Source organism: Triturus cristatus, chromosome 4_2 (genome assembly GCF_964204655.1).
Source record: "Triturus cristatus chromosome 4_2, aTriCri1.1, whole genome shotgun sequence".
Classification (NCBI taxonomy): Eukaryota; Metazoa; Chordata; class Amphibia; order Caudata; family Salamandridae; genus Triturus; species Triturus cristatus.
The window spans coordinates 96,994,557-97,009,912 of record NC_140586.1 but is presented as its reverse complement, the minus strand read 5'-3'; the positions used below and the strand labels follow the sequence as shown (position 1 = coordinate 97,009,912).

General features: G+C 45.4%; 1 protein-coding gene across 3 annotated transcripts in view; it reads left to right on the top strand.

The window, feature by feature from the left end:
- LOC146833087 (venom factor-like) overlaps positions 1-15,356 on the top strand; it is a 777,614-nt gene that overhangs the window by 371,294 nt on the left and 390,964 nt on the right. For all 3 annotated transcript variants that reach the window (XM_085600726.1, XM_085600724.1, XM_085600725.1), the window contains exons 17-18: positions 221-424; positions 2,821-2,932. In XM_085600726.1, coding sequence (XP_085456852.1) covers positions 221-424; positions 2,821-2,932 — 316 coding nt within the window. The remainder of the gene's footprint in view (positions 1-220; positions 425-2,820; positions 2,933-15,356) is intronic.

The window sequence follows — 15,356 nt, the reverse complement described above, 5'->3', positions numbered from 1 at the left end:
AAAACCTTTCTAAAATGCTACCACCTCCTGCTGATACAGTATGGTGATCTTTCTGGTAAGTCAAATTTTAAAACTATGAAAGGATCAAATCCCGGCAGAGACATGAGTAGTTGAGGTGGGTCAAGTGTTTAATGTCCACCTCAATTTTGAGATATTAGTTGTCGTATTTCAGTACAATAGAAGGAGCCATGATGTGAAAGGCCTTGTTTTACCATTTCAGCTGCAGAGTACAAGGGCACTGAGAGAAAGTGCTGTGAAGATGGCATGAAAGAAAATATTATGGGCCACAGCTGTGCAAAACGAGTTCAATATATCAGAGAGGCCTCGGAATGTGTGAAGGCATTCATGGACTGCTGCGAGTTTAGCACTAAAATGCGAACCGAGGAGAGAAGATGGGAGGGATTTTGTGCTTCACTGGCAAGAAGTAAGTTTCATTCATCTGTTTCACCATCATCACTGAGAGTAAAAATAAATATTATAATGGATAAACTACCTATTGCCATACATTATAAAAATACTGCAAGTCACCAAGGAGTTCCATAACCATATAAAGGAACGAGGCCAAAGGTCGAGTTCCTTTATAAGGTTATTGAGCTCTAGGGTGACTTGCAATATCCTTATCATATACACCAGAGGGTACTCTAACCCATATAATACATAGTCACACCATCACCTTTCCCACAGCCCACTTAAAACCTTAGTGCGTAGCTTTTTTATATGAAACAGCGAGTATGTTTGCAAACATGAAGAATAAAATGAAACGTCTAGTGCAAAATTAAACACATAAAAAGCTTGTTAGATATTTGTTACAAACAGATATTAGAAACAGTTCAATACAAGTCAGTTTAAAAAAAAGCTGCAATAGCTTGGAATGTGTGGAAACATGCTAGCAAGAAAGATTCTAGCTTTTCTCTATCTAAGGTGTGCAAAAAATAAGCATATTCTCTCAGCTTGTTATTGTAAGCTATTAAAATAGAGCAGAAGAAAGAAAAGCAAGCTCAGTTTTCATTGCTTTAAACAGTAGCTTAATTTCTGCTCCATGACCTGACCTGCCTTTCACCACATCTGCTGGCAGCAGGCATTGTGATGTCAGTACTTGGATGTAATAACTTATAGTAGCCAAATTGTGATGTCTTTTCTTTATAATCAGTGACTGAGTGCGTCACTAGTCGCTGACTATAAAGAAATTAGAGATGTGAACTTATACAAGGATTACAGAATCCCATGTTTTACATAATAATATTAATTATAATAATACAACTTTATAGCACTTTCATCCCTTTATTCGAAGCCTGTTGTACATGGAAATGTCGAATATTCTTGTAACACTGAGAATTTATTGGCTTCCTTGAGCTCCCAGTTTCGAAGGGATCGGATAAACAGAGAGATTGTCCCACAATAAAACAATCTGGCCTACTGGAACAACCAAGATTAGAACTCTCATTTCAAAGTTCTGCAGCTAGCATTTTAGGGACTTATTTAAAAGCCCAGTAAGTACACCACTTTTTGTGGCCTTGTTTGCTGCCCATTTGGCTTACCTATATGAGGCCACGTAAATCCACCCTGCATGCCTTTTCATGGCCTCGTAGATATGGTGTGAGGCCACGCAGCGCAAGTCACTGCTTTACCTCACACTGTAATAGGGAGGCACTGTAATAGGGAGGTGCTCCAGGTAATGCCCATGGCATTTGACACATTTTCAGACTTACAACATGCAGTAAAGCTGGGAATGCGTCAGAAGCCTCTGCCTCCTCATGGGGTGGCGTAAGGGTTGATTTTGTGAAGGTAGGTGTACCTTTCTCCACAAAAACAACCTGACTACAATGCAGACATCCTTGCACCATGATGCAAGTCTGTCTTGGCGCATGGCAGCCATTTGTGCATGAGTGCTGTGAAAGAGGACAGCAATGTGCCATATTTCATACATATGGTTTATTCCTACCCTTTCTTTTTACAAAGAGCTGTGCAGCAGGAAGGATTTCGGCACTGCCTTACACCAAAAATAAGTAAATGAAGCTCTTAGGGGCTTATTAACAAGGGCCGGCGATAAATATCGCAAAGCGCGCTTGCATATTTATCGCCGGCTATCTCTGGAATTTATCACCCGGTTTGCGCGTTATTAACAACGCGCATCGCCGAGGCGATAAAAATTCCAGAGATAGTTGCGATATCGCCGTTTTCCATGGTGGAAAACGGCGATATCCTAGATGATTGGCCTGTGGTCTTAGCCACAAAATCCACACCCCATGTTAAGTATGCCTTAGTCAGGAATTTAACAGACGTTAAATTCCTGTGTTAAGGCATACTTAACGCGATTTTAAAAATCGCTACCCTCCCTTGTTAATATTGCGAAGCTGCCTTCGCGATATTTTCCCACGGGAGTCTTGTCAGGCACGCCTCCTTTGCATCTCATTAGCGATGCGATCGGAGGCGTGCTGCAAACGGGTGCTAAGTTAGCAAGACACGCAATAGCGTGTCTTTGCTGATAAGGCGATGAAATTATCGCCGCTTTTCGCCCGAAAACGGACGCAAAAGTGGCGATAATTTCATATCGCCGCCTTGTTAATATGCCCCTTAGAGACTAGGCCATTGCTATATAGCAAATATATGATATATAGATTTTCACATGCTTATCACGTTTCTGTGGAAAATCATAATCTTTCATCCAATTTTCGAAAGATGAAAGCCTTACTTCATAAGGCAAGTGCTTAAATTGGGACCGTAAAGAAAGCTAAACATCCTTAAACACAATGGAAAAGAGAATGAATCTGATGTTTGCTGTTCAGCCTTTTCTAGACCTCCTTTATTTTATTCTTTTAGGCGAAGTTCAAGAAGGATACCTATCGGATGAAGATATCACCTCCAGGACCGAGTTTCCAGAGAGCTGGTTCTGGAAAGTAGAGCAGCTGGTGGATGCTCCGGATGAGGATGGGTAAGACTGCTCTGTCATTCAGAAGTCATCAACTAATCACTAATACATCACCTGCAAGTGGGAGCTCGCTGTTTGTGCCAGTTACAGTGGGCTCTGCATGCGGCAAGTCACTTCCATCCATGGACAAAAGTCACGGGCAGGGCTGCCAATTTTTCAAAATGTACATTTATTTCAATTTGTCCCATACTGTACACAACATTTTCCCTTGGAAGAAATGACAGATCAGCCTACTTTTCTGCCTGTCGATATCAAATTTGGCTGAAAAATTAGGTTAAAAAGGCGTGTAGGCCATAGCATCCATCAGGACCGGCTTTAGCGCTGGTGGCCTGTGCCCTGTGCGACAATGTCTGTTGCCCCCCCCCCAAATGACCACCTCTGCCATAGATCCCTCACTAGCACCCTTTAACAGTGCCCCTTAAGTCTACATAACCACTGTCTCTCAGATTCATTTAGTTTTATAGCGCCACTCATACCAGTGTAAGGTGCCGCTGCACTTTACATCACACACACACATTGCACAGAAACAATCATACATGTGTAAATCAGTATATAGGAAATGTTACATCAGACAGGACTACAAGGTGTAGTGTAGGAGTGACACGCCAACGTATCATGGTAGGCAATATAGTTTGAGTCCTTATTCTAGAAAAGCACAAATTCAGAATTTAAAACGTAACATCATTGTTAGGGGTTCTCTTTAGTAATAAGAATTGTTTTCAACCCAAATGAACCCTTTTCACAAGCTTAAGATGATAAAAGACTGGGCAAAAAAACATGTTGCTCCAATATAAACCTTGCAGTTTCCATGCAGCTCTTTGATGACAGTTAATAACTCAATGTTCTATATTAGGATTGTGACTTATTAACGACACGTTATAAAATGAGCTCTCTTACAGAAGCAGTAACACACTGATCTATTTATATTATATGCACTTTGTTATCTGCATTATACACGTTCTTAGCAGCAGGCATTTTAACCCTCTGCCCTACCTTAGTATGAGTCAGACTTCCCCAAGACAAACCTCAGGTCTATTTCCAGAAAGAGGATTACTCACTAGTTAGCTTGACATCTTAATTGATGTTTGAAAATTGCTGGAGGCCAGGAACGTGGCAGCAGGTGCTTCAAAAATGAAAATATACATTTCAAAAAATGACGCCCCCACCCCAAGTCGACGCCTGGTGCGGTGGCACCGATCGCACCGCCCTAGAGTCGGCCCTGGCATCCATCCCAGCCTACCAAATCACCTGGCCCCTTCCCTTGGATCAATACAAATTCCACCTGGGCCTCATCTTCCCTCATCGTTTATGAGGAGTAACATTGCCTGAACAAACACATTCGGGGCTTTGTGGATTTAAATAGCAAGTCTCTTTAATGCAATCCCCACAATATTTGTTTCTAATTTATTGTGAACAATAAGGTGCCAATTACGATCCGGCAAAAACCGGGTACGAACCGTCGGACGGAGGCTTTTTTCCGTCCGACTCGTACCCGGTCGTAAAACTTTACAAACATGCAAGTACGATTCGCACGGAAACACCATTTCCGTACGAGTCGTACAAAACACCGACCGACGAAAATATACATACAAATGGGATCCGGGGAAAGAGCCGACGTGACGTCGGGACGCTCTCAGGCCGCGTTTCACGACCCAGGAAGTACGATTCGAACCGACAGCAGTCCGGACGGCAATATTTTTACGGCACCCAAAAAGTGCTGGAAAAGCGAAGTACGGCGCAAAACGACCAGAGTAGGTGGCCCGGTAAGCGCCGTACCCCCCCCCAGCCCCCGCATGTACGCGCCGTACCCCCCCCAGCCCCCGCATGTACGCGCCGTACCCCCCGTGTATGTACACCCGAGTACGTGTCGAACCCCCCGTGTATGTACACCCGAGTACGTGTCGAACTGTACGTGTCGAACCCCCCGTGTATGTACACCCGTGTACGTTCGAGTTGTACCCCCACCCGTGTATGTACGGTGCATACCCCCCTGTGTATGTACACCCGAGTACGTGTCAAACTGTACGTGTCGAACCCCCCGTGTATGTACACCCGAGTACGTGTCGAACCCCCCCGTGTATGTACACCCGAGTACGTGTCGAACTGTATGTGTCGAACCCCCCGTGTATGTACACCCGTGTACGTTCGAGTCGTACCCCCACCCGTGTATGTACGGTGCGTACCCCCCCTGTATGTACACCCGAGTACGTGTCGAACCCCCGTGTATGTACACCCGAGTACATGTCGAACTGTACGTGTCGAACCCCTCGTGTATGTACACCCGAGTACGCGTCGAACCCCCCCGTGTATGTACACCCGAGTACGTGTCGAACTGTACGTGTCGAACCCCCCGTGTATGTACACCCGTGTACGTTCGAGTCGTACCCCCACCCGTGTATGTACGGTGCGTACCCCCCGTGTATGTACACCCGAGTACGTGTCGAACCCCCGTGTATGTACACCCGAGTACGTGTCGAACCCCCCGCGTATGTACACCCGAGTACGTTCGAGTCGTACCCCCACCTGTGTATGTACGGTGTGTACCCCCACGGGTGTACATACACGGGGGGGTTCGACACGTACAGTTCGACACGTACTCGGGTGTACATACACGGGGGGGTTCGACACGTACTCGGGTGTACATACACCGGGGGTTCGACACGTACTCGGGTGTACATACACGGGGGGTTCGACACGTACAGTTCGACACGTACTCGGGTGTACATACACGGGGGGTTCGACACGTACTCGGGTGTACATACACGGGGGTTCGACACGTACTCGGGTGTACATACACGGGAGGTACGGCGCGTACATGCAGGGGCTGGGGGGGGTACGGCGCGTACATGCGGGGGCTGGGGGGGGTACGGCGCGTACATGCGGGGGCTGGGGGGGGTACGGCGCGTACATGCGGGGGCTGGGGGGGGGTACGGCGCGTACATGCGGGGGCTGGGGGGGGTACGGCGCGTACATGCGGGGGCTGGGGGGGGTACGGCGCATACATGCGGGGGCTGGGGGGGGTACGGCGCGTACATGCGGGGGCTGGGGGGGGTACGGCGCGTACATGCGGGGGCTGGGGGGGGGTACGGCGCGTACATGCGGGGGCTGGGGGGGGTACGGCGCGTACATGCGGGGGCTGGGGGGGGTACGGCGCGTACATGCGGGGGCTGGGGGGGGGTACGGCGCGTACATGCGGGGGCTGGGGGGGTACGGCGCGTACATGCGGGGGCTGGGGGGGGTACGGCGCGTACATGCGGGGGCTGGGGGGGGTACGGCGCATACATGCGGGGGCTGGGGGGGGGGTACGGCGCGTACCTGGCATCTGTTTGGACGTCTCCATGGTTGCTATTGGAGTTCGGTGGGGACGGTCTTTTAACCATACGGTTGTACAATCGGACGCCCGGGACGGATCGTGATTCCCCGGTCGGACTTCGCTTTTCACGTTTGTACGGTAAATCGTCCGAGGACGTGTCGGACACTTTTTCCGACCCGAGGACGTGTGGGGAATTATTCCCAATGCGACTCGTATGGGCATTTTACCATGCGAATCGTGATTGCCAGTTTGTACGGCACTTGTACGATTCGTACGGTAAAAAGACCGGATACGAGTCGTACGGGAATTTTTTTTACCGGATCGTAATTGGCACCCAAGTGTTCCTATTCCAGCATAAATGGCCCAGACGCTAGAATAAGTATATTTGTTTCAATAAACAAATGTTTTTAAAATCCAAATGTCTGTCCAAAATATGATAGAATATAAACATTGGTTGCTTACAACAAATAACAATTTTGGATTCGAGATATTTGAAATTTTGGGCCTCCAATTTTTATATTTTTGGTTTTCCAGGTCATATTTCTACAATAAAAATGCCTCACTGGTAAAGTGCCTTCATCAGTCACTTTTTAATAGGCCTAGGTGGTGAACTCCATTCGCTGAGTTTTCCACACTCCACGGAGCATACAGAGTTCTGAAAAACTACCCTCTGCGTAGCAAAGTTTTTTCCTCCCTTACCAATCTGACGAGATTTCTCAATGCGGGTGGTCAGATTTCTCAACTCGGGTGCTCACGGATGGCCACAATTGCTCGTGTTGAGAAATCTTCAGTTTGCATTTGATGCATGAATTGTATTGCAGTGGGTGGATTAGAGTGGGGTGGGCTGGATGGATTGTATTGTGGCAGTGTGGGGTGGACTGCACTGGAGTGGGTGAGTTGGATTGGAGTAGAGTGTAGTGGATTGGAGTAGAGTGGAGTGGGGTGGGTTGGAGTGAATTGGAGTGGGGTGGCTTGGATTGGGGTGTAATGGACTGGATTAGACTGGACTAGACTGAAATGGGTGGGTTGGACTGGAGTGGGTTGGATTGGACTAGAATGGATTGGGTTTGATTGGACTGGGTTGGATTGGATTGGAGTGGGGTGGATTGGATTGGTGTGGATTGAATGGGAAGGGGTAGGGTATAATAAGGTGGTTTGGAGAGGGGTGCATTGGATCAGAGTGGGGATTACAGTGGACTGGAGTTGATTGGACTGGGATAGATTAAGATGGTTTACATTGGCGTGGGATGGATTGGATGGGGTCAGGTGGGTAGATTGGGTTTTAGTGGATTGGATTGGAGTGGGGTTGATTGGAACGGGGTGGCAGGGATTCGAGTGGGTGTATTGGTTTGGATTGGATTGAATGGGTTGGAGTGGGGTGGGTTGGATTGGGGTGAGGTGGGGTGGATTGCATTGACGTGGGGTGGGTTACATTGTTGTGGGGTAGATTGGAGTGGAGTGAATTGGATTGGTTTGGGATGAGGTGTGGAAGGTTGGATTGGAATTGGGTGGGATGAGTTGGATTAGGGTGAGGTGGGGTTGATTGCATTTTTGTGGGGTGGATTGCATTGACTTGGGCTAGATTGGAGTGGGTGAATTGAGTTGAGTAGGGTGGATTCGATTGAGTGGCATGGATTGGGGGGTGGATTGAACTGGTGTGGGGTGGACTGGATTTGGGTGGACTGGAGTTGGGTGGAATGGTGTGGAGTGGACTGGATTGAGTGGGGTGGAGTGGATTGGAGTAGGGTGTGTTTTCTGGAGTGAGTTGCAGTGGGATGCGTTGGATTGGAGTGGAGTGGATTTGAGTGGGGTGGATTGTGGTGGATTGGACTGGAGTGGGGTGAATTTGACTGGAGTGGGATGGATTGGCTTGGAGTGGGGAGGATTGGAGTGGGGTGAACTGGACTCTTGTTGAATGGACTGGATTTGATTGGAGTGGGGTGGGCAGTGACGGCCCGTGTAGGGCGTTTTACCGGGGCGGTGACGTGGCGCAGAGGGGGGGCAGGGTGGGGGGTTGCAAAATGCGGCATACGGCCGATTTCAGGTAAGTTACGAAAAAAATTAATAAAACAAATTTCGTTGCGCGTGCTGCATCGCCAAATGCGATGCAGCGCGCGCAACGAAATTCGTTTTATTAATTTTTTTCGTAGCTTACCTGAAATCGGCCGTTTGCCGCATTTTGCAACCCCCACCCTGCCCCTCCTCTGCGCCATGTCACCGCCCCGGTAAAACGCCCTACACGGGCCGTCACTGGGGGTGGGGTGTATTAAGGTGGTTTGTGGTGGGTGTATTGAGGTGGTTCTGAGTGGGGTGGACTCAATTGGAGTGGGGTTAATTAACATGGACTGGAGTGGGTGTATTAAGGTGAATTGAATTGGAGTGGGGTTCATGGATTGTATCACAGCGGGTGGATTAAAGTGGGGTGGGCTGGATGGATTGTATTGAAGCAGAGTGGGGTGGACTGAACCGAGGTGGGGGGATTGGATAGGGGTAGAGTGTAGTGGATTGGAGTAGAGTGGAGTGGGGTGCAGTGGGGTAGGTTGCAGTGAATTGGAGTGGGGTGGGTGGATTAGATGTGTGTTGAATAAAGTGAGGTGGATTAGAGTGGGGTGAATTGGAGTGGAGTGGGTTGGATTGGTGTGGCTATGGGTGAAATGGATTGGATTACAGTGGACTGGACTGAAATGGGTGGGTTGTATTGGACTAGAATGGGTTGGGTTTGATTGGAGTGGGTTGGATTGAATTGGATTGGGGTCGATTGAATTGGAAGAGGTAGGGTGGATTAAGGTGGTTTGGAGTGGGGTGGAGTGGGTCGGAATGGAGATTACAGTGGACTGGAGTGGATTGGACTGGGGTGGATTAAGATGGTTTACATTGGAGTGGGATGGATTGGAGTGGGGTATGGTGGGTGTATTGGGTTGTAGTGGATTGGATTGAAGTGGGGTTTATTGGGATGGTGTGGCAGGGATTCGAGTGGGTGTATTGGTCTGGATTGGATTGGAGAGGAGTGGGTTGGATTGGAATGGGTTGGATTGGGTTGGAGTAGGGTGAGTTGGATTGGAGTAGGGTGGGTTGGACTGGAATGGTGTGGATTGGACTGGAGTGGGGTGGGTTGAACTGGAATGGGGTGGATGGGGGTAAACTGGATTTGGGAGTGGTGGATTGGATTGGATTGGGGTATATTGGATTGCGCTGGACTGGGGTAGATTAGATTGGTGTGGGATGGATTGGATTGGAGTGGGGTGAATTGGGATCGAGGGGGTAGTTTGAGATGGAGTGAGGTGGAGTGTATTGGAGCAGTACAGATTTGATTGAAGTGGGGCTGATTGGATTGGAGTGGGGCAGATGGTTTTGGAGTAGTGCAGATTGTTTTGGACTGGAGTGGGTCAGATTGTTTTGGATTGGAGTGGGTCAGATGCTTTTGGATTGGAGTGGGGCAGATTCATTTGGAGTGGGGCATATTGGAGTGGGGCATATTGTTTTGGATTGGAGTGGGGCAGATTGTTTTGGATTGGACTGAAGCAGATTGTTTTGCATTGGAGTAGGGCAGATTGTTCTGTATTGGAGTGGGTGCAGATTGCTTTGGATTGGAGTGGGGCAGAATGTTTTAGACTGGAGTGGGGCAGATTGGAGTGGGGTCAATTGTTTTGGATTGGAGTGGGGCAGATTGTTTTGGATTAGAGTGGGCCAGATTGGAGCGGGGCAGATTGTTTTGGATTGGAATGGGACAGATTGTTTTGGATTGAGTACAGACTGGAGTGAAGCTTTTGGATTGGACTAGACTGGATTGGGACACATTTTTTGAATTGGAATGAGGCAGATTGGAGTGGAGCAGATTGTTTTAAATGGTATTTAGACAAAGTCTCAAGTTAGAAATGTCAACTCAAACAAATATTTAGTAAATATCGTAATACAGAAATGTCAACAGCAAGAATATCGTGGTCAAGAATATCGATTTTAACCCCTTGAGTGCCCATGACGAGATGGTCTCGTCATGGGCAGCGGTTGCGCTGTGCCCATGACGAGACTATCTCGTCATGAGCCCCGCCCGCTAATGAAACGCCCGGCACAGGGCGTGGAAAGGGCGGGGCACTCAAGGGGTTAAGGTAGGAAGTATCATTTTTAAAAATATAGACAACATCAATATCGTTTGAAAAAATATAGTTGTTTAAAATATCGATCTTTCAATTAATGTTATGTATTTAGGTATATATTTTAAATGTATGTGATGTCTTCTTTTTGCATAAGTATTGTTTATGTTTCTTAATATATGTGTTTTCAATTTTTAGTATTTACCAATTTTAATTTAATCAAATTTAGCTTTTTTTAGTTCCGTTGTGGGTTGTGGGTTTATAGGGGAATAGGGTAGGAAGTAATGTTATCATAATTAATTAGTTATTAATGTTTATTTATTCATATTTCTTTGATTGATATTTTATAGTGTTAATTGTGGGCAGTATTTATTAATAATTAATTGTTAATTGGTTGTTAATTAATGTTAATTAATTAATTGGTCATTAATTATGGTAAGTGTGTACTTTTAGGTGCATGTTGTGGCATTTATAGGGGTAAAGGGTGGGAAGCAATTTATGTTTAATTAATTAAAAATTAGTTGTTAATTAATATTAATTATTTAATTGAAAATTCAATAACGCAATTGTGCAATTGATTTCAGGTGTGGGTTGCGGGGTTTATTGAGGGGAAAGGGTGGGAAGTAATTTATGTTTAATTAATTAATAATTAGTTGATCATAAATAATAATTAATTAATTGATAATCAATTAGAGTAATTGTTTATTTTTTGTGGGGGGTTTGGTTTTATAGGGGTAAAGGGTGGGGAATAAATTCACTATACTTACCTTATAATTAGTTGTTAAATACTATAAAAAAATGTAATCGAAAATAAATTTTAATTGTGCAATAAATTTGTTTACAGTTTAATTTTAGCTGTGGGATGTGGGGATTATAAGGGTAAAGGTCGGAAATTTCTTTAATTGTTAATTAATTATGTTAATTATGGAAGAACATTTTTGTATTTAGATGTGTGTTGTGAATTGTTTAGTGTTATAGGGTAGGAAATAAAAAAGCTAAATTTATATAATAATTCATGGTTTCGTTTCTAAATAATTTCTACTTAAAAGTATTTTTTGTTTGAAAATTATTTTATTTAATATAATATTTTTAAGTATTTGTCATATGTATTTAACATTATAATATGTTTTTATTTTTTAATATTAAATATATTTGTATTTTAATTTTTAATATATATTTTTATTTATTTTATTTTTTAAATATTTGTTGTTGTTGATATTTTGTTTGTTTTTAATTTAGTACTGACTGGAGTGGGAATAATAATTTTTACCCCTCTGCAATCCAGCACCTTCCCTAATGTTGCACTGATTAGAGTGGAATAGTATATGTTATCCCTTCTCTATCCAACACTTTCACTACTGTTGCACTGACTGGAGTGGGAATAGTAATTTTTACCCCTCCACTATCCAACACTTTCCCTACTTTTGCACTGACTGGAGTGCGAATAATACATTGTATCCATCCGCTATCCAACACTTTCCCTATTGTTGCACTGATTGGAGTGGGAACTTTAAGTTTGAAGATTTTTAAATAGTGTAATGTTTTAATTTATAATAGAATATTTTGTTGATAGATTTTATTTTATTGGTATATGTTTATGAATATATATATATATTTTTTTTATTTGTTAAATTTACATATATTTTAAAATTCTAAAATAAATTAAAATTAATAGTTTGTTAATTGTTTGAAAGTATATATATTAATTATTATATATGTGTTTTAACTTTTTTTATTAAGTTTATTTGGTATATTTGTTCAAATGTATATTAAATCTAATTTTTTTTAATGAATTGTATTATTCAATATATTTATTTAATATTTTATTTCATATATATATATAAAAAAAGATATTTTAACAACTATATATTTTACATCGATATTTTTCCCCAATTTTTTTGTACTTAAAATCTAAATTTAAGATGTCGATATTTTTGACATCGATATTTAAAACTCGACATTGCCTTATGGGGATATTTAGGTGTCGATATTCTGTCAGTGAACCGTTTTAAATTGGAGTGGGGCAGACTGTTTTGGAGTGAGGAAGATTGTTTTGGATGGGAGCGGGGCAGATTGTTTTAGACTGGAATAGGGCGGAATAGAGAGACACAGATTCTTTTGGATTGGGGTGGGGCAGATTGGAGTGGGGCTGATTGTTTTGGAATGGGGCAAATTGTTTTGGATTGCTGGATTGGAGTGAGGCTCATTGTTTTCGATTGGAGTGGGGCAGAGTGTTTTGGACTGGAGTGGGGCAGATTGTTTTGGACAAGAGTGGGGCAGATTGGAGTGATGTGGGTTGGGATGTTTGGAGAGTGGTGGATTGAGGTGGACTGGACTGGCCTAGGGTGGATTGGGTAGGGTGGACTGGATTGAGTGGATTGGAGTCGATTGGAGTGGGGCAGATTATATTGGAGTGGGGTGGATTGGAGTGGAGTGTACTGTACTGCATAATTTTAAAAATTACACATAAGAAAGAAACACTCACCCTTCCCACTCTAGTCATGTAAGCCAAAAACATAGGTATCTTTTTCGATGACACCTTGAGATTTGAGACTCAGGTCAGCTGGACCAAGAGCACCTGTTTTCTCACCATTATGACCTGGAGAAAGAGCCTCCCATATATTCCTTTGATACTACGACAATCAGTCACTATCACTCTTGTCACCTCATGACTGGACAATTGTAACTCATTGTATCTCAACATCAAAACTTCACTCTCTCAGTTACAGACGGGATCCACTCTCTCCACTGGCTCCCTGTCAGAAAGAGGATCACCATCAAGGCTTTCTGCATGGGTTTCCTTGCCCTGCATCACAAGGGATACAACCAACTTAATACTCTCTTTCGCTGGTACACGCCTAGTAGGCCTTTCAAATCTTCCTTCCCAGATTTCAGATGGCCAGATAGGGAGGTCATTCCATTTTGGTGACTGCAGCCTAACTATGGAACACCTTTCCTGCTGACATTGCTGAAACAGACATACTGGCCGTTTTTGAAAAAACACTTGAAAACATGACTCTTCTCCACTTAAGGCCCAATTCCGATGTCGGGTGGACCGGAGTCCATCCAACATCGGTCAGGAACTGGAACAGAAGGACCTCCTGTCATCGGTTCTAGCCCTGGAAGTAGGATGCGACCGAACCCTGTTCGGTCGCATGCCTATTCTTTTCAATGGGAGCATGTATTCCGAATGAAATGCATGCTCTCATTGAAAAGAGCAGAGGTGCATTTCATCGCTGCACCCCATGTCAGGCACCTCAAGGTGCCTGCCACCGGGTGCAGGGGTCAACAGGCTGCCATTCAGCAGCCTTGCACCCATGGGGGCCCTGTTGGGGGCTCCCAAAGCTGTTTCCCACTGCTTTTCTGTGCCAGAAAGGCCGGCACAAAAAGACAGTGGGAAACTGCCATCTTTATCCCTCAGCCGGAAAGAGCCGACTGGGGTATTACTACAGGGTTTTCGGATGAGGACGTGCTCTCCAAGCCCATCAGAAGCCATTTGGTAAACCGAATAGGATTCCCTACCAACCGAGCCCATCGGAATGGCTCGGTCGGAAGGGAATCAGAACAGTAGAGTACGATGCAAGCAGGAGCCCTTCTTGCCCGATTTGGAATTGGGCTCTAAGGTGCCGATTCTGATCGGAAACCACTCCGACCGAGCCGGATCCGGAGGGTTTTACGACCAAGCCAGAGTCCTGCAGTCCGACCGAGTACGATGCGGCCATATGCTGTCGGACTCGGTTCGGTCGGACTCCCATAGAAGTCAATGGGAGCCGATTGTACGACGCGTACATGGGCTCCCATTGACTGAATGCCCCCCACAGTGAGTACGCGTTGGTACCATCCACACCGTACATGTCTGTGTTGGAGGGACCCTTGGGTCTCCCCCTGTGTCCGAGTCGTAGGGCTGCGGGTGACAGGGGGTCCGACGCAGACCCCCAAAGGCAACCACCCGGACGATTTGCAAGCCGGACACTCCGGCTCGCACAGGCTGTCCGACGCTTGCATCGTACTGGCTCAGTCGTGAATCGCATCCATTGCACACCACGGTTAGCTTATGACCGATTTGTATGGAACAATTCGGACCCGGAAACGACTCGGTCGGTGAATTGCATGTAGCTCGCATCGTACTTGCTCGCTCGTACAGCTGTACGAGTCGGGCGAAAAACACGCGTACGGCTCGCAGTTTTTCCGGCTGGATCGCATTCGGTGCCCTTCTGTCCCGGATTGGAATCGGCACCTCAATCTTATTAGTATCTCTTGGGGCAGTTTCAGAATGCGGCTGAATGTCGTCCCTCAGCACTTTGACACCTCTCGGTATATAGTGCGCTCCATAAACTCTTTTCATTCATTTATTCAACGTCATTTTGCAATACATAGAACAAGATAATTGTCATCTTTTGAGTACAGTGCTCCTGAGCAAAAACAAAACAAAACATAAGTGCAAAGTGAGAAAAGAAGAATTGGCAAAAAAAAAGAAAGTTAACTATAGAACAGGCCTGGGTGGGGTTTGCGGACTTACACTATGCGGAACTCCGCGAAGTGACCTAAAACTCCACCGCACTTCACAGATTTTCACTACCGGCAGAGATCGTTAGGTCGTGTGAGCTAATTTTTAGCGCCGGGTGTTTGTCCCACACTGGAAAATGAACACAAATGCACCAAGTGCAACACAAGAAGACGCTGCTTCTTTCTGCCATTCAAGTAGATTATGTACTTGAGCAGCAGCTTCCTCAATGTGAGAGTATATTTCTCAATGAGAGTGGTAGCGACCAACCTCGGTTGCCCGCGTTGAGAAATCTCGATGGGAAGTGGGCTTGCATTGGATTTTCCAACTTACTGTTGGTGAGCGAAGAAAAAACTCTGCTCTGCTTTGCGGAGTCGAGTTTTTTGCAACTCCGCAAGCTCCGTGGAGCACAGGGTTCAGAAAACTCCGCAAACTCCACAGGCAGAGCGGAGTTCCCTTCACAGGCCTTCTAAAGAGAATAAAACTGCAATTTTATTTGTCCTGCTGAGCACGGTTTTA